Below are 20133 nucleotides of genomic sequence, written 5' to 3'. Positions count from 1 at the left end.
CTGCCGGAGGACGCGAAGCTCACCAAGATAGAAACGCTGCGCTTCGCCCGCAACTACATCTGGGCGCTGACGGAGACGCTGCGCATGGCGGACCATCACGTAAACCCCGCGGCGTGGGACGCGGGGTCTCCCGCAGAGCCCTGGTGCGCCAACGCCGCTGATGAACTGAGCTGCAAAAGTTTTATTCCGGTCACTATTTATTTCAGGTCGGTCCATGGAGAGAACGTCATCAGAAACTCTTGGTAGAAACTGAATCTTTAGCTTGAAAATGTCTTGAAACTGTATGGAGCTCAATTATGGCCATAACGTTTGTGCAAAAGACAAAAATTTAACAGAAAAAATATTTTGAAACTGAGAAAAAAATCAAACTGAAATACATATATTTAAAGTAATAAAAAAATTTAAACAAAAAAATCTAAAACAGAGGAAAAAGATTATGTGAAACTCAAAAAAATGTTCAAGTCTATTTTCAGATTCCAGCTTTTTTCCAGTTTAACATTTTTTTATTTTGAACAAACTTTCTGGTCCTAATTTGGCTCCATAAAACTCACTTTTTTTATCTTTTGGAGAAAACTGTTGTCATCTTTTCCAATTGATTTGTTTTTGCTGTAAATTATTTATGCAAAACCTCTTGTGACATCACAGAAGGTTTAAAGGGGCTCGTCAGAATTATGGTCTGTACATACTTGTATTTGCTTTTTTTATTAAATATTTAATATTATAACACACATTTATTTATGGTTGTCATTTATCAGAGGTGGGTGGAGAGTGATACTTCATAATTACAGAAGTAAATTGGCTGTCAGTGGTTTCAGATAATCTCAATCTGATTAAACAAAAAGGTGAGCAATCTGGGGCTAATCAGGAGCTAGCTGTCTGAGCTAGCAGCGATAAATCTCGGGTTCTACGTTTCTAGCAGAACCATCAGACTCGCATGAATTCTGCTGATCAGGTTTCTCTGCTCTTTCCTGGCAGTTTGACATTTTTCTCTCCATGCATCTGGTTTAGTAAAAACATTAGGAGAAGGTTTAGTTTGGAGGAAGTTCAACCTGTTCAAACTAAACCCAAACTAAACCAGAATCTGCTCAAACTAATACTTTGAATCCATTCCTGATTATGTACATAAAAAGCAAAACATCTGATTGGAGAAATCAATCCCGTTCTAACTTCTTTTGTCAACAAGAATCACAAAGCAAACCAACTGTTTAAAGCTAAAAGATTTATTTGGCAGTCATGTTCCATCAAGCTTTGGGCTGTTTCTGCTGTATAAAAATATTTATTCACTGTATAAAAATCCAGGTTTTCTGTGGGGCGACTAACACTTGATCATGATTTAGAAAAACATACAGAAAAGCAGGACTTGAACACAGTTTCATGATCGATAACAGACTCTGGGGCCAAAATTAATGTGCAAATTGTGGTTTTTCTTTCTTCGTGTCTGAGAGCGGGAGGCGGCGTGCAGTCCAAAGCCGGCGGGGCAGAGCGCTCTACTTGGGGAAGACGGTGACGACGTCGTAGCCCTCCGGCGGAGTGACGCGCTCCCGAGCGTGCTGCTCGCAGTAAATCTGCTCCTCCACGAAGAAATGTCCCTTCTGCTTCAGGTTGACGTCGCAGGCTGTGCAGGTGTAGCACTCAGGGTGGCGAAACTTTTCCCTCAGCTTCACCACCATCCCCCTGGAGACACAGTCAACAGGATCAGTCGCCCAAAAAGACAGACACAGGACCGGCACAACAAAGACTTAACATGAGAAATTTAAGGTCAAAACGTCATTTTACAGAAATTACTCCCACAAACTGAGTTGAAAAAAGAAATCTTGTAATTTTTAAAAATCAATCTGCCCTAAAAACTCAGATTAAAGATGCTCCAATCTCCACTTTTATCTCAGTAAGAAAAACTCCATCATAAATAAATTCTAAACTATAATTTGATTTTGTAAGAAAGTTGTATGTTTTTTTAAATCAATAAAATATTTAATTTATAGTCAGTTCCAGCGTCTAACCGCATTCAGCCACTAGGTGGAGACAAACGTCAGATAAAAGTCCCTTCATGATGGAGCCGACATCCCATAATGATCATCCAGTCCTAAAACCTGACTGGATGATGACTAAACCAGTTAGCCATATGCTAACAAAATGTCTGGCAAATAAGTGAATCAGGACTTTTAGCTTTTTTAAAATCATTGTCCATAAACGAAATAATGATTTGTAAATTATTAATTACCAAACTGATACTTAACATAATGTTTGTTACTCGAAGCTGAATCATGTATTGTTGGTTCACATAGATTTATACGTTGACATTATGACAACATAATTATCAGCGGCTATTCTTCTTATTACTAAAAATACTGCAAGTTTTGTTCAGTATTGAGCAACTAAAAGTTTAAAACTAAAAAAAATGAGTTTTTTCCCCCAAAATTACTACAAAAACCCCTGCATTTTGTGTCCCACTGAGTCCCTTCTGAGCAGGACAATCTGGCTGAAAACATGTAATCGTTTCTATTGATAATCATTGATTCGTTCTTGTTTTATCCTCAGTTCTCCCTCCATATTGTTTATTTTGAAGTAGTTAAGAGATACGGAGGCGAAACTTTAAACTGTTGCTGCACCAGTTACTCAGCGGGTTGTTGCTAGGCAACCAAGGAACGAGTGTGTTGCTAAGTAACCAAAGCGTGGGTGAGTTAATTTCACTAACTTTTCTCTTTTGGATCAGTTCATTGGAATTACTGAATATCGTATCAGTTCATTGGAATTACTGAATATCGTATCAGATCATTGGAATTACTGAATATCGTATCAGTTCATTGGAATTACTGAATATTGTATCAGTTCATTGGAATTACTGAATATCGTATCAGATCATTGGAATTACTGAATATCGTATCAGTTCATTGGAATTACTGAATATCGTATCAGTTCATTGGAATTACTGAATATCGTATCAGATCATTGGAATTACTGAATATCGTATCAGATCATTGGAATTACTGAATATCGTATCAGTTCATTGGAATTACTGAATATCGTATCAGTTCATTGGAATTACTGAATATCGTATCAGATCATTGGAATTACTGAATATTGTATCAGTTCATTGGAATTACTGAATATCGTATCAGTTCATTGGAATTACTGAATATCGTATCAGTTCATTGGAATTACTGAATATCGTATCAGATCATTGGAATTACTGAATATCGTATCAGTTCATTGGAATTACTGAATATCGTATCAGTTCATTGGAATTACTGAATATCGTATCAGATCATTGGAATTACTGAATATCGTATCAGATCATTGGAATTACTGAATATCGTATCAGATGCGTCATCTATTGATACTGATGTGTTTGTCGTGATATATATTTGTTATTGATTTATTGTCCAGCTCTACTTTCAGCTTGACGGTTTTTCCCTCAGCTTCACCTCAGGGTGACCTTGTGTAGACTTTTTAAAAATAGTTTCACTCTGGATCCGTGTGAATACTCACACAATCCCGGAACCACATTTATCGCAGACGGGCAACTTCTCCGTGTTCCCGACAGAAGATCCGATCTTTGTCGTTGGCGCCTTCACGCTCCTGAAGCCTGACGGTTTGTCCGCGTCGCCTTAAAAACGTCGGGAACAAACAGAAATTTATGTTTTCAGACTACGAAGCCATTAAGTTTAGGAGTTTTGCACATTCTGGCCTTTGCACCTGTCTCCAGAATCTCCTGAAGCACCTTGAAGGACGCGGACTGCCGCGGCGGCTCGTCGGACTCTTGGTTCTCTTGCAGCATCTTGTAGACCTCCGAATCCGTTGGTAATGCCGGTCGCTTTCCCGCCACCGCCGGCTCTGACGGCGCTCTAAAAGGACGGGAAAAACTCAATATTAACATCAAAGCTGTTCAAACAAGTCTTTGATGATCACAGAGCATTTAAGATACTTTGGAGACGCAGTACCAACACAACGGACTGTACTTTTCTTTATGACATGACGGGAAATCCATTTTATGGAACCAGAGTGTGGCAGGAAGTCCTTCCAAACACAACAAAATAAAAGCACCAATGATTACTGTGGAATAAATGTGCAGTCGCTTCAAGACAAAAAGGAAAACCCAAAGGTTTTTTAACATGGTTACTTCAGACTTCAGCTGAAGAACAAAAATATGCCAGGAAGATCTGAACGCACTTCTAATTTTATTTTGTTTGAAAAATGTTGTTTCTTACAAAAATAGGCAATAACTGATAATTTCTTACAACTTAAATGTAAAATAAAAGTTAATTTTATCCTACAATAAAAAATAAAATAAATTTTAAAAAAAACATCCCATTCCAAATATACACACAGCAGAACCACAGGCGGATCTCCTCCGTGCTATGCTGCATTGATGCAATAATTCAGGCAAAAGGAGCCCAAACCAAGAAAAGACGGATCAGAACATGGACATGTTGCTCTGTGTTGCTCAGCTTGTCGGTATTAGAGAATCCAGAGGAAAAAAGAAAAGGCAGATTCTGATTGTTTTCTTATCAGTGTCCCTTGTCTTGTCAGTTTTCTTTACTTTGGTTTATTAGCTTTCCAATAGTATCTTGATGCATTAATCTGCACTAATAACCCTGATTGGGTTCTGATTTAATCAGAACTCACTTGTTGTTGGGCTCGTTCGCCACCGTCTTCACCTCGTCCACGGCGGAGTTAAAGTCCTTGATGTTGTCAGACGAGTAGAGACCAGATGGACTGTTGTACTGGTTGGTCACGACCTTCGGGCCGAAACCAGCAAACGGCAGAGCGCTCCGGTTGTGGGACGAGCCGATGTGTTTCACCTCCTGGTTAATAATAATAAAATGAAGCTTAAAGTGAGGTTTCTGTTCAGGCTTCTGCTCTCCAACGTGCCACAGTGGAAACTTTACACAGTGATGATCAACTCAAACACAAACATGCATGAAAAACTGCAGTCACAATATTCAGCAGATTTGATTAAACTTGACTAAAAGCGTTTTGCACAAAATTAGACGAGTTAAGGAAGGTCGTTTAATTTTCAGGGTTCGTTCACTTTTTCCAAACATTTTCCAGGTAATTTTCAAACTTTTCCAGCAAGATTTTAGAGTTAAAAACAACACAAATGAACTTTCAATTCTCCATTATATGATGTAATTTCTTACTGTTATTAATAGTGTCCTGTATTTTACATTCTATAGTAGGGGCAAGATAATCTAAACTGTAACAAAAGTTTATATTTTGAAATGTCTCTAATACACCTGACTGGTCTCAGAACAAAACACTAATAAAAAAAATCTGAAATCTCAATAACATTTAATGCATATAATTTAAATCATCTTTATTTCAGTTTCACGGATCAATAAGTCATTCAGTCATAAGTCTGGCTCCTGCTGCAAACTGTTTAATTCAAACATTAGATTGCACTTCATTACAAAGCCGTACATTTTGCAAACCTTGAAAACATTTACAGGATTTTCAAGGACTTCAAGCATAAATTTCAGTTCATGATGCGACTTAACAAACGCGTAACGACATCGGCAGATGAACAGCTCATGCCTCAGAGTGGGAACACGCAGGGGAACACGCAGTGGGAACACGCAGGGGGAACACGCAGGGGGAACACGCAGGGGGAACACGCAGGGGGAACACGCAGTGGGAACACGCAGGGGGAACACGCAGGGGGAACACGCAGTGGGAACACGCAGTGGGAACACGCAGGGGGAACACGCAGGGGGAACACGCAGGGGGAACACGCAGTGGGAACACGCAGGGGAACACGCAGGGGGAACACGCAGGGGGAACACGCAGTGGGAACACGCAGGGGGAACACGCAGTGGGAACACGCAGGGGGAACACGCAGTGGGAACACGCAGGGGGAACACGCAGGGGGAACACGCAGTGGGAACACGCAGTGGGAACACGCAGTGGGAACACGCAGTGGGAACACGCTTCAAGCATCTGCCGTCAGAATTCATTAACTCTGGAGTCTTTTTAAGTCTCATTTGCAAAAAGTTTCAGTTAAGGATAAAAGCGTCGGATTTAATCCAAATGCTTGAAACGTGTTTGAGAAAAACGCACAAAGAGGAGAGAGAGAGAGAGAGAGAGAGCGAGAGAGAGAGCGAGAGAGAGAGCGAGCGCCTGTGACTCAGTTTCCTACATGAATTTAAACTTTGGCCTCAACTTTCCCCGTAACGGCAGCGACTGAGTCTTGCGTCACAGCTTGGCTGATAAACTACGGTCTCCTAGGAAACCGCCTGTTGGGAAGCAAACAATGACTTCATTTCTGGCACACACAAAAATATCCCACAACCTTCGCAAGCGCACAAATATTTCAACTTGTAGATAAAACTGTGTGGCTACCTGCATTAAAAAAAGATGAGTTTTTGCTTCTTAAGGCAGTAATTTAAAGAAAGCGAATGATGAAACACACCCGCGGTTCTGACGCAAGGTTCATCTTGTAAGGGTGTGTCTTTCCTTCCTCAGACGAGAGCGGAGACCACAGCTTAGTTTCTGACCTGCAGAGCAAAAAAATACGTAGGAAAATGAGGGTTAAAGCTCCGAGGCTATTCCACACAGAAATATTACCAAGCACTTTGGTCCACAAATATCCGAGTAACGAGGAAAATAACTGAAGAGTAAGTTTTCAGCAAGAAACAGGAGCCTATGTAAGGTTAAGAAGTCACTAATATTGATGGAAAACGTACCAGTTATTTGTAGCAGAAACTAGAACAAAAATACTTGGTAATGTTTAAATGGTCTCTGCTCTCTGCCACCTGGTAGCCGTGATGCAATGCGGTGAAGTAAGACGCTCAGAACGCCTCCCTGAACAAACAGCCGTCACCGAACACCTGGATGGGAGCTGAGTCAGTTTTTACGTGTCGCTGCGGCCCACCTGTCGATGGAGAGCGCCATTTCCTCCACGCAGCCCTTTATCTTGTTCTGCGCCTCCAGGTGAGTCATGGTCTCCGTCGGCTCGCCATTGATCGACAGGATTATGTCTCCGATGCACAAGTTGGCCTGCGCCGCTTTGCTCCCAGGGTTGACCTACGATGGCAAAACAAACAAAATAAATAAAATCTCACATCAACACAACGTCAAGGGTCATCTGGGGTTTTTAGCACATTCAGAGCATTTATTGCTGCAGCAGGCTTATGCATAAATAACAATTACTTTTCTGTAGTTTAGAAGATTAATCTGCAACAAAACTAGCTAATTTTTAAGTCAATTTAGAGGTGGACAATATAATCATATATATATATATATATATATATATATATATATATATCGGTTGTAAATGTTTTGCATATCATTGTAATTGTAAGACTGTATATAATTTAGAGGACACTAAAAAAATAATCAAATGCATGTGGCTTGATAAAGAATAGTGTCCAGTAACACAATTATCTCATAAAAGATGTGATAATTATAAAAATAGATGAGTCCAGAGGAAGCTACTAGCCAGTAGCTACCAGCTAACAGCAGATCATAATTTTCTGTTTATAATCTTTTAACCAACTACAGATTGCTAGAAATTACTAAAAAAATGTCATTTTGTAACGAGTATTTTAAAAAATATAAATAAATGCTTCACTTTGTTGATGTAAATTTTAAGAATAATCCAGAAATATTATTCTGAACAGATTGTGTCATGAAGATTTGAGATACATTATTTGCTTGGAGGAATTTTAATAAGCAATATATTCCAATTATTTGATGAATCGTTGCAGCTTTAAGACAGAGTGAAAACATCCCTGATTTCTGAATGAATAAAAACGGAGTGAACGGAGTTTAATTGCAGCCTGTGCTCGTATCATGGCTCTGCGTCCTCTCACATGCTTTACACACGCAGCTTTGGTTACAGTAAACAGACGCAAAGTCACTTCCAAACTGGAGCTTTCAGTCTGCTGCCCAGAGGCAGATGTTTCACGGAGATTAGGAGCTCAAAGCGGAGAGATTGGCACAGTCCAGGCATTCCTAATCAGGTTTCCTGGGTGGAGTGGAGCGACTGCGTTTACAACAGGAAGTCCAGCTGATCACACACTGGACTCACATGCTTCACTTGAACTACATTTTTACAACAACACGTTTCGGTATTTATGGCAATAAAAGGTAAATAAATACAGTCAGTGATGTGAACCCCATAATTACAGAGTGTTACAATAACAAAAACTGAAATTGACAAAACATTTTTGTCACCTGAAATATATTAAAATGACAATTAAAGAGGAAAAACTATAACTAACTGGAATTACATTGTGTGTTTATAAAACTAACTAAAACTCACTGGAATAATAGATATAATATCTGAAGATTATCAATCTATTTATTAGCCTTTCAATCCAGTATAAAATAAATTTCACCCCCACACAACTAGTTTACATCAGCTTTTGACAAATGATGGCATTCCTTATGCTAAACTACAAAATAGGAACAGAAAAAGTTCTTTTTTTCAATAATTTAATAAATTTTTTCAAAATGCTGAGCATGCGTTACCCAATCGATGTATAAATAATCAAAATATTTCTTTTAATTCTGCACCTAAAAATGAACCAAAGTATGAACAAAAATAAAAATACTACTTTCATAAAAACTCAGGTAAAACTAAATATTTATCTAGTAATAACTAAAAACTAGAAAACAATCTCAAGTCTAATTAAGACTAAATGAATTTTAAAAAATTGAAATAAAACTAAACTACAATGAAAAATCCAAAACTATTATAACTCTGGCACTAACTGAGTGATTCTGTCTGTGTATTGCAGACGTACACAAGCTCTAACAAGTCTGGGTTTTCCTCAACAATCCCTTTACAAATGCAGTTCACAGTGAAGGACGGACTGTAATGGCTGCTGCAGCTGAAGCTCACATTTACCCAACTGTTCCCTTAGCCTCACAGAGGGTAGCTGAAAAATGTAATTCATTAATTACATTTGCAAAATGTAATTAATTAATTGATTAAGACTGCAGTGCAAAAATTTCATACAATTATTCAGAATTATTACAAAGTTTCCCAATGGAATCGTTTCTGGTACGTCCATAAATCTGACGCACCGCTTCCCTCAGCTGAATGGCTGCGGTGGCAACCTGAATCTATAGGTTAAACAACCTAAATAACAGATTAGAATCAATAAATATCTGAGGTGTTGAGCTCATTTGCATATTCATTCAATAATTTAGAATCAAAAAAGGGTTTTTAAATTGAAAATATTGCTTATTTTGTGGACATATGGTTCTCTAATAAGATATGATTAATTACAGACCCTGTAATTAACTAAAAACAAAATAAATAAAAAAATCAATCGAGTCTCATCACTAATTGAAACAATTATAAACGAGGAGTAAATTTTGGCTGCAATGCTATGAGCAGAAATATCAACAAGTCCTATCAAAATAGAAAATATACTAATATTAGCTTAGCATTTCAGCAACCAGAAGCATTGAAATTTGTATTTGTTGAAGAAACTGTAACTGTAGTTAGATAGAAACAAAGCCATGGCCATGTTAGGTTATGTATAGTCAAGAGATTAAAACAGCTTACTAAAGCATGTTAAGAGAAAAGAATTAAATCTAATGTACTCAACGTACATTAGATTTTGTAATGTACTACTACTACAAAGTAGTAGTACACTACTTTGTAATTAAGTATCAGATTCAGTTTCAGAAATGATTCCTAAAAAAATCCATACCACGGAATCCCGACTAAAAGTAAAACGTGCCCAACAACCAATGAGCTACTATTCTTTATTGCTATTAGAGCAAGTTGTGCAACTATGTTGCCGTGATGATTTTGAAACCATATTTGGGAAAATAATTAACTTATTTAAGTTTTCATGGAAAGAGTAACAGATCTGATCATAATTCATACCTCTTAAGTTTACAGATAGTTTATAAGTAGTATGTCCATGGCTTTCCTCTGTGTGATTCTCATCTCCTATCAGTTCTTTGTCTGGAATTTCTGCCATTGAGCTCAATTTCAACCTGGCCAGTGAGCAAGAAATTAGGAATGATGACACTGATTTTCTGCGATGTTTTAGGATTATAGTCGAGTTATGGTGGCTTTATGGAGCTGATGCGTTATAGATGTCAACACCAAATGATAGCGATTACGTAAAATCAGAATCCAACAGTTTAAAATGTAAAAAGCATCTTGGTTACTGCAGGACACAAAGCAGCTACTGTGCTGTGATCCCCTCCCCCCAAACAAGCTGGAATACCAATTGGCATAGTTTGGTTCCTGATATCTAAATATTTTAATAAAGTTATATCAGTTCTACTATTATGATTGTTAATGCTGCCTCTACCCTGTCTGGTGCTGAAAAGCTGTTGCTCAGCTGGCTGAAAGGAGGGCAGGATAGTTTTACTTGAGACACCTTCAGTCGTTTGGACATTTCCTGTGTTAATGTTTCATTTTCGTTTTTTGCTCATATATGTCATAGTTAACTTTACTCAGTAGGAGTAGTCATCACTAAAGAGAAGTTATTTCATTAAAACACTTTAAACCACACAAGCTCTAATCATCTTAATGACTGGAGGACAGACATGATTAGATTGTAACAAACCAAAACTTCTGCCTTGTAGATACACCTGTATGTTGTAAAATAACATAAAAAGAGCTAAAGGGCACAGAGGCCATGGATGACACACCTCACTGCAGCTGAAAATAATTGTTTATAACCACAGAGTTGCTCTTCCTGAACTAGAGCAAGAACAAACTAAAAGTAGACTATCTTTCAACTAAAGGGTTAATTTACCTTAACGCAGGTAAACAGCCCCGCTAGCTAAAACCGTTACTAGTTGAGCCACAGTTAGCCCGACTTTAACCCAATAAACCTCCATCCAGTCCCCGTTAGCTCGCTTTAATTTACACCGCGGTAGCAGCGAGGTTCCTGCGGACACGGCTGACCTGGAGCCTGAAGCCAAACTTACCCGGGAAATAGCCAGCGGCTGCTCGAAGTCCTTCCCCCCGACGAGCCGGAACCCCCACGGGCCGGGACCCTGCATCACCACCCGGACAGGAGCCATCGCGTCAGGCTAACGTGGGCGACTTCAGGCGTTAGAAACGACTGAGCTGTGGCTCCGTTCCTGCCGTTTCTGACATGCAGCAGGCGGTGAGCTGAGGCTGAGCAGCGCGGCGGCGGAGGGGTGGACCCTCCGGAGACAATTGGACGAATAAACGTGGAGGTTTTCCCCGCTGATAACCTGGTGTCCAGAGATCGTGTATTGCAAAGATGAGTCACTGCGTTCTACCCTAGTCACTTACATCCAACCACTTCTTCTTCTTCTTGACTTTCATTAGCAGTTGGCAAAAACCGTTAGAGGCGCAAACGACTCTACTTCCGGTAACCAGTTTTCGTCTTTTTCAGTTTTAAAATGTATTAGCGTTAAAACAGTTTAAGTTATCAATAAAGAGACCTTATGAATTTTTAACTATTAAACATTTTAAGGGAACATCTGTTAAGATCCTTTAATTTGTGAAGTGATTACGATAATAAAGCAGTTGTTTACCAAAATTACTCATGTTTCAGAAACATCTGCAGAAAAATCTAACTTTTTTCAACAACAATTTAAGTCAAAAAGTTTTTTAAAAAGGCTAAATGACCTGATAAATGGGTCTGATTCTATTCTGGGGACCGGATCTCTGCAGATGATGGAGAAAAAGGGATTTAAAATGAATAAAATGATGAACGACCCGAATCATCCTAATTAGGAGACTGCATAAGCTACATTTCCAATGACCAAATAACTGTGCAAATAGAAATTGTGAGAATAAACTTGCTCAATTGAAACACCAATCGTGGAAGACAATTTAATGGGAAGTATTTGGATGAGATGATTTTCAGCTATTTCGAAACGAATCCATTTCGCTAAACCACAATGGAAACATTTTTTTGCGTGTCATTTAATGGTGCAGCATGTTTTTTTAATTACTTATTGTAAACAAACTTATCCAGGTGTGATTTCAATTACGTGTCTAATTAATGAAAACATGCAAGTGCGTTTTTTAAATTTTTGACAGCAGAATATAAACAAAGTTTTATGCATATTTGCTTTTGAAAAACTGTCTTTACTGGAGGCTTCTGTAACACAGACCATTTCCCTTTGGGATCAATAAAGTATTTTTCAATTTGAGTTTGAAAAAGTTAATAGATAGTATCTCATAGACTTCTTTGATGTTTTCTTATTTATTTTTGACATAAGCTGAAAGCAGGTTTTTGACATTTTTGAGTTTCCACATATTAAAACACACTTAATCATCCTTATTAAAACAATTTGCTGAAAGTATGTAACTTTTTTCCCTTTGGAGCTGATAAAAGTTCCTAAAGGCAGAGCAGAGAGACCCCTCTTCACATTTCATCCTCATCTGAGCTCAGCCATTTGTTTCCAGGGGATGTCAGCTCTGCCTTTACGTCACTCTGTTATGTGCAAGCTTACCATTTATGGTAGAGCTAAAATCCCAGGATGTGGAATGTGCCGCTCCCAAAACCTGAACTCCAGCCAGGAGCTGCATGCTGAAAGCGGCCAGTCTGAATGAAACACGCCCTCTCTGCTTTGCATGCAGGCTTTAAACTTCTCTGCTGCTAAAGATCAGATCCTGCAGAAGTGAAGGTGGTTCTGATTGTTACAACCACAGCCGGACTAAAACGGTCAGTGCATCACTGTAAAAACTAAAGGGTGAAATTAGCATTAGTTTCATGTTTCCCATTAGCCAGAAACATGAACCCTGGCTATGTAGATATGCAGATATTTATGTAGTAAATTTCTACATTTACTTGAATAACTTTTTTGAAGAAAAAAACCAAACTTTGCTGTACTTTTTACTTTTACATAATTAATTTAATTATTATGAAGTATTGCTACTCTTAGGATTTCTGATTGAAAAATTTAAAAATCTATTTTTTGACTAGTTTCTTGTTCGGAAATCTTAGTACACTTGAAATGAGACGAATCTAAATTAAAAGTAACTTTTTAATAAGAAATAGCAGCTTGTTTTAAGTAAATAATTCCTTCATTTTGTTTTCAAAAAGTTCTAGTCCCACTGGCAGATTATTATTTCACAAAACATTTTTCCATGTCATATTTTTCCATCAATATTAATGAATTATTGACTTAAAATAAGCTCCCACATCTTTCTGAAAAATTTCTGGACTAGACAAAAAATACTTTGTATTTTGCAGAGTAGAAACAAAATCTCATGTGAACAATATTGTCTTCTGTTTTCTTGTTTATTTCACTTATTACCTGGGCCGGCTCTGGTTGCATCAAAAAGACGACGCATTGTTTTCAATATCTGCTCAAATTAGCTATTGATTCCAATCAACGCAGATAACTAAAGTGATAAATAATGCGACAAGACACATAATATTTTAAATTGTTTATTAAATATTGCATAATACCGTAGTCACAGCCGTGTGTGGTATCTTTATTTTAATGTTGTTAATCTAACATCACTGCAAACTGAAGCAAACAAGCCAAACCTGTTGCAGGTTGTGCATCTCATCAAACTATCCCAATTATTTCAGTTGTTAATCGTTATTTCGAAGCAATATGTCACACTCTTAGGTACTGGTTCTAGTTTGGTAACAAACAGACCATAGTTACACTGAATTATGACCCGATACATTTCAGTAAATCAAAATTAAAAAAATGACACTAGCTGCGTTTCCATTCACTATTTAATTGCGCAATTAAAAAAAAAAGTTTTAGCGTTATGGTGAGGTGTTTTATGGACGTATCAAAATTGGTTTTATTTGCAAAACTGCTACAGAAACAATATCTTTGCGTCAAATGAGTCACATGATCAACAACAGGATGTTGTCACTGGCACAAACCACGAAGAATAAAACAGGAAGTAGTTGGAGGATCGTGTTTTTAATGATTTATCGTGTGAACAAACTTATTCACCTGTGATTTAATTCTGTTTCTCATTAAATGGAAACACTGCAATTACAAAATCGTGTTTTATCCGACGTTAGTGGAATATGAAAGTTTTGTGCACATTTGTAACGGAAACGCAGCTAATGAGGCAGAATTTAATAAATCCTCATGGTTATGCTCACAAATGGCAGCGAACGTGAAAACATGTGAAACCTTCTGTGCTTTGCCTCAAATCCGAGTGACAGAGAGAACAATCTGATCCTCCTGCCGTTTACAGTCTGTTTGCTCTATTTTACATATTTACAACATTTCCTCTTCTCATTTAGGATGAAGTTTGGACAACGCTGCCTGCATCACATTCATATCTGCAAACATTCATTCACCCCCTGATGCTGTATGGAGCACAATAGAGCACAAAAACACTGCTGCGAGTATTTATGACTGACCTATTTTTACATCGAGTGTTAAAAAAATCTATTTTTATAATGGAAGTTTACAAATGCTACAAGTCGTCACACTCTCAACCAGCCAGACACATTGAAGTGAAGCTGAGGCTATAGAGGATCAAACATGTCGTGGAGGCCTCTGCGGTGAAACAAAACACGAACGATACATCAGTGCAAACCCACAGTGCAGCAAATTATCACAAACCAGCTGAGGAAAAACTCTAGCTATGTTGGCAAAGCAGGAGGGAAAAAACTGAATTAAACCCCAAAGAAATGGGAACACTGATTGTTCTGGTGACAAATTGAACTTCATTTACTTCTCATATTTCCTTCATCTGATTTCTATCTAAAGCATGTTTCTTTTTCACATTTTGTCACATCAGAAACACAAACTGTAATAAAAACAACTGGGATTTTATATGATCAACACAAATTAATGGATACACTGCAAAAACAGAATCTTACCAACTCAGTTTGGTCTAGTTTCCTTTACAAATATGGAATAAGACAAAACTAAGTCAGAAGTTACTTTCCAGCGAGATATAGGAGCTTGTTTTAAGGCAATAAAACAAACATTAATTCACTTGTAACGATGAGGGAAATATTATAAGTATTATGTATTATTAGTGGAATATTCTGCTAGTGAAAGTCGAACTTTTTAAAATCAACATCTAGAAATCGTTAAAAGAAGCTGCTGTTTCTTGCTGAAAAGTTCCTGGTTAGTTTAGTTTCATTTCAAGTGTACAGAGATAGATCAAGATTACTTATTAAATCACAAGATTTTCTGTTTTTGTAAAGTGGAATTAATAAAAATTATGTTTAAATGATTGTATTTGATGCCGGAACAAATTCCAACTCTTGTGTGACGTGTCTGGGAACGTTAGTGGACGAAAAGCATCAGGAAGACAGAAACACGGCAGAGAGGTCAGGAAATAACAGCAACAAGATCTCACAGAGGACACATCAGAGGAAAAGTAAAATAAAATAAAAACAGTAAGACACACTGGAGACGGAGAGCCGTAATCAGAGAGGTTAAAACAAAAATATTATGGAAATAAGAAAAAATCTGAGACTTTAGAAGACAGTAGACTGGGGTGGAGGTTCACCTGTAGCACCCAAAGCAACAATAAGATGGATCAAGGCATATAGATGTGTTAGAATGGCCTAGTCAAAGTCTAGACTTGCATCCAATTGAGGATCTTTTTTGCATGACCATTCAAAGTGAGTTGGAGCTATTTCGTAAAGAAGAATGTGCAAAAATCTGGCTGTTTTGAAAACTAATATATGTCCAATAAATTTTATGTTTTTTTTGTTTTTGTATGAAAGGATCGCAATTATACGGAATAACATGAGGGCCACTGAAAAAAAAGTAATACAAATTTGGACTTTTTTCTCAGGATCAGAATCATTTAAATTGTTTATGCAGCAAATCTCGTCTAAAATATACCAATTAAATTTGTGACAGGATTTCAATGAGGACAAAGAGCAGGTCTACAAACACAGTTACAAGAAAGAAACAATGTGATTATTTTCATTAGCTAACCACATAATTGACCTAAGAATATTTGGTTATTTGGAATTTGACGCAGATTGGCACAAAATCAGAATTATGAGTTAAAAGTCAACATTTTATTTACATGTTTTACATTGGCCCTAATCCTCTTCCATAGGCCGTTCACACTGATGTGGAAAAGGTGCACAAAAAATCCAATTTGCATCACATTCTGCTGTGCGAACGCAGCCTCATCGTTTCCATATGTAAACTGGAATTATGCCGTAATTAATTTGTGTTGATCTTTCATTAAATCCTAATAAAAACAGATTGAAGTTTGTGACTGGAAGTTGACAAATGCAAAAAAAAAAAAAAGTATGACTGTGAATACTTCTCAAGGCACTGTACAAAGGGATAACTACTGATGGTCTGCTATACTGTAATTGAGAAATGATGATTATAATCTTTGCACAGAGCCCTGATCTGCACCAAAGCAGCTTAAAAATACCTGTTTAGCAAATAACCCTCAAACTACAGCGTCATGCTGCTCTGTGCAGGTCATAACAAGCTCTACGGGTATCTGCAGAACAATCCGACAGCTCTGTTCAGGACTAACATGCACAGAGCTGAGACAGACAAAAACAAGACGGATTCTAAAGAAAATATGAAAAAAAAGATCAATAATAGTCCTTGTTTTTGTAGGTAGCTTAACTCTGGGATGTGGCGTTTCTCACACAGGAAGACGGCTCTGATGCTCTCAGAGGATCTAAAGTGAAACCCTGTCACCACCTCTGTGGGAAGATGAATTGGGTTGAGATGGGATTTCATGCTGCAGTTTGGTTTTACAGTGCATGCAGAACGTTTACAGAAAGAAAAACAAACACGTGCTCGTATTCAGAAGGCCTCGTGTGTGTGGATACAATCTGATCCCAGAGGATGTGGTTAAAACTTCTATAAGAATCAGTAAAAATCACATTCCTGAACTAAAACTAGATCGCAGTACACTGCAAAAACACAAAATCTTACCAAGTATTCCTAGTGGAAACTTCTTAGTACATTTAAAATAAGATAAAAATGACTTACAAGTAACTTTTCAGCAATATATAGGAGCTGGTTTTAAGTAGATAACTAAATGTTAATGAAAAAGTGCAGGTTTCCCTGGCAGATTATCACTTCCTGAAAACATTTATTGTTACACATAAAATAATCTGCAAGTGGAACTGGGTTGCTAGGCGACGGGCTGTGCTTGACCGGGGTTGCTAGGTAACGGCAGAGCCAGTTGTCAGTGAAGCTACAACTTTTTCTTTCATATTAAGGAATTAACTTAAAACACGTTCCTGTCATTCTAATAAGTTACCTCTAAGTTAGTTTTGTTTTATTTTTAAGTGCATTAATATATTTACACAAAAAACTAAACCAAAAGTATCGTGATTTTGCAGTGTAGGTCATATCAGATGAATCTGCTTTTATCTTGTAAGCTGGGGACAAACAGGAAGTTAAGTGCGACCACGCCCGTCTGGTAGTTGTGCTGAAGGCGTTGGGTCACTAGCTACCTTAAAGGCGTCACTTAATCCAATCAAATCAAAAGCGGCGCTTCACTTGGAGAGAACGTGCAACACAGTCTGTGTGTCCTGCTCTGTGTTTGCTACAGAAACAATATAGAAAACAATTTGCCTTCGCAGCGCTTTTGCTGCTCGGGCTTAAATATATCATTTTAAATAAGCTTGTTGTTTCTACACATGCACCCGACTGCATCAGGAAGAGCGTTTGGTTAAAAAACAAAACAATACTGAAGCGGTGTCTGAAGCGTTAGGATTACACAGAGGTGTAGCAGCTTTAACATTCCCCTGAAAAACAACAACACTGAAGTTATAGTAATTTCAGATAACCAAAAAAAAAAAAAAAGAGAAGCAAAATCAGACCAGTTCCAGCAGGGGTCGCTAACGTTACTGATGGTTAAAGGGCAGATATCATCATATTGAAGAGACGGAAAGCTTCATATTTAAAGTACCTCAAATTTTGTTTGTTTTCAAAGTGAATAAGAAACTTTAAAAAGATAATTTTTTGAAACAAAACGAGACTTTAAAGCCACGCTCCCAAAAACAGGAAAGTACGGCCATATATGGATAATGTATTTTAATTACTGTAGACAAAAAAATTAACATTTTAAGGCACATGTATTAAACTCACGGCCCGCGGGCCAAATCCGGCCACCGTGACTATTTCTGTGGCCCTCTACTGTAGAGAGCCACAGAAATTGAACTTTAAGATACCAGTTATGTACTTAAACATGATTTAATCAGAAAACAAATCAGTTTTCATTTGTATAGGACCAAATTACATTTGTGTGAAAAGAAGTTAAAAAATTAACATTTTAAGAAGTACTAATTAGATGTAGATAAGTTTCAACAGTTTAACGTTTAGTTTTATTAATACATTCTGCATCAACTGGCCCTTCGGAGACATTCATGATCTACATGCGGCCAAAAATGAAAATGTTTGGCTTCCCTGTTTTAAGGCAATTACATGGAAAGAGGATGAGTTAGCATGCTTGCTACAAAGACATTCCAAAAAATAATAGAAAAATTAGACTGAAATTAAGAAACTATTTAAAGTTGACACACAGTTGCTACAGCTGCTAGCAGAGTCGACAGCCAGACCACCAAGTTCATCAGGCTGGAACAGTTTCTTTTACCAGTAACTGCCTGTGACGATGGTTTTTCTTCATCAGTGTCTGAAGCCACTTGATGCAGTCTTGTTGGTTGTGCAGGAGGCTCCACTTCTGCTTTTCAAAGTATGGCTGTAAAACGACGCATCTTTTTGCAGCAGAAAGTGTAAATGTTGATTTGTTGGGGGGATGACCAGCTGCAGCTTATATGGATTTAAAGTGACAGAGCCCTAAAACAGCTCATTCTGAAACTGACTACAATCTCATCATCTAAGAAAGATTTGTCCAAAAAAATGTAATGAACATGTTTTGTTTCGGCCTTAGACCTACCACAACCTGTTCAAGGAAGCATTATAGATCATCTTTAATAATAATGATATATGCCCTTTAAACTCAAAATGATTGTTTTTTTTCAATCAGAATCAAAGGGGAAAAGTCTGTTTGACAGACAAAATTTCACATCTGGGAAGTAAATTTGATATTTTTAAATTAAGAAGATCCAAGATTGATGATTCGCACCTCTGGTCCCGAAAGGCGGCTTCACAAAATACAACGTTGTTCCCTCCTCCAAAGTCCTTCTTCGGTAATAAGATCCATTGTGATGTGGCGATCGAGACCAGGTGCTACATAAACACACGGACGTACTGGAAGCTATAATCTGTGCAACATCAGCTAATTCGAGTGACGTAATCCCCACATGTTGGAGTCGGATGGATTCTGCCCAGAAGTGAGTAACGGGTGACGGCGGTTTGGGCGGAGAGAGAGCGCCGTCCCCTCCGCCGTCCTTCCACATCCCCTCGGCCGCACCGATCACTTAACCAGCAAACGTATTCGCCTGGCCAGACGACTATTCTACCCAGCAGCCATGCGCAGTAGTAATAACTTCCCCAAGCTTGACAGGCAACCGTGTGTTACAGGCAGATTAGATGTGGTTACAGTTTCACTTCCTTCACGTAATTCCCAGGGAAAGTCCCAAACTGTTTTGTCCTCCTCGATGTGCCTGTGGAGGAAAACAGGAAAACGGGAGTAAGTGATGGGGTTCTGCTGTCATCCATTAGAAACTCTATATGGAGCAATGTGACCCAGTGACGCATGGCTCTCCCTCTGCAGGAGGCTTCATGCATGCTTGTATGGCATGCCATTTTAACATAAAATCCATTTCACTACACTTATGTTCCAGATATCTGAAACTGGTTTATGACTAGATGTCATAGTAAATGAAGAAATCTCTTTATTACATTCTGACTAGTATAAATGAGGTTAAATTTACTATTAAAGGCGACCAATTATCCAAAACTCACTTCCATTTGTGTTTCTACTGCTTCTAAAAAAAAACTCAAGGATTTAAAAATATAGTCAGCTTTTTGGGCAATAAGTTAATGTTTCCAAAACCTTTTTGAATGTAACGTCACAAGTCAGTAGGCGCTGTCCTTCACCTAGCTAACCCATTCCATTACTTAGCAACCTTAGCAGAGTTCCAGCACATTTGGTCAGCTGGTTTTACTGTTTTATGTCCTGGACAATGGCTACTGGAAAAGAGGGGAGTTTTATTGTTGACTTAGCATTCAGAAAACACTTGTTGCATTCTTATTGGTTGACTTGTAAGCTTGTCTTATTTTTGAATTTTAAATGAGTATTTTATTGGTCAACTTTGCAATAATACGCCCTTATTA

General features: G+C 37.9%; 2 protein-coding genes across 10 annotated transcripts in view; both read right to left on the bottom strand.

Moving 5' to 3' along the window:
* Positions 1 to 1204: 1204 nt before the first annotated feature.
* On the bottom strand, positions 1205 to 11180 carry pdlim1 (PDZ and LIM domain 1 (elfin)). Its single transcript, XM_055021790.1, has 7 exons — positions 10906 to 11180; positions 6872 to 7023; positions 6410 to 6494; positions 4627 to 4805; positions 3697 to 3845; positions 3490 to 3607; positions 1205 to 1674 (listed from the first exon to the last, which is right to left on the bottom strand). The coding sequence occupies exons 1-7, from the start codon at positions 10999 to 11001 to the stop codon at positions 1488 to 1490; spliced, it is 966 nt and encodes a 321-aa protein (XP_054877765.1). The 5' UTR covers positions 11002 to 11180; the 3' UTR covers positions 1205 to 1487.
* A 2159-nt stretch (positions 11181 to 13339) lies between these two features.
* LOC129352664 (sorbin and SH3 domain-containing protein 1) overlaps positions 13340 to 20133 on the bottom strand; it is a 65216-nt gene continuing 58422 nt past the window's right edge. For all 9 annotated transcript variants that reach the window (XM_055021780.1, XM_055021787.1, XM_055021788.1 and 6 more), the window contains one exon: positions 13340 to 19460. In XM_055021780.1, the coding sequence (XP_054877755.1) occupies positions 19393 to 19460 (68 nt within the window). In that variant the 3' untranslated portion in view covers positions 13340 to 19392. The remainder of the gene's footprint in view (positions 19461 to 20133) is intronic.

This window comes from Poeciliopsis prolifica, unplaced genomic scaffold (assembly GCF_027474105.1).
Source record: "Poeciliopsis prolifica strain line A6 unplaced genomic scaffold, Auburn_PproV2 SCAFFOLD078, whole genome shotgun sequence".
In the NCBI taxonomy this organism is placed as follows: Eukaryota; Metazoa; Chordata; class Actinopteri; order Cyprinodontiformes; family Poeciliidae; genus Poeciliopsis; species Poeciliopsis prolifica.
This window is presented reverse-complemented; position numbering and strand designations above follow the sequence as displayed.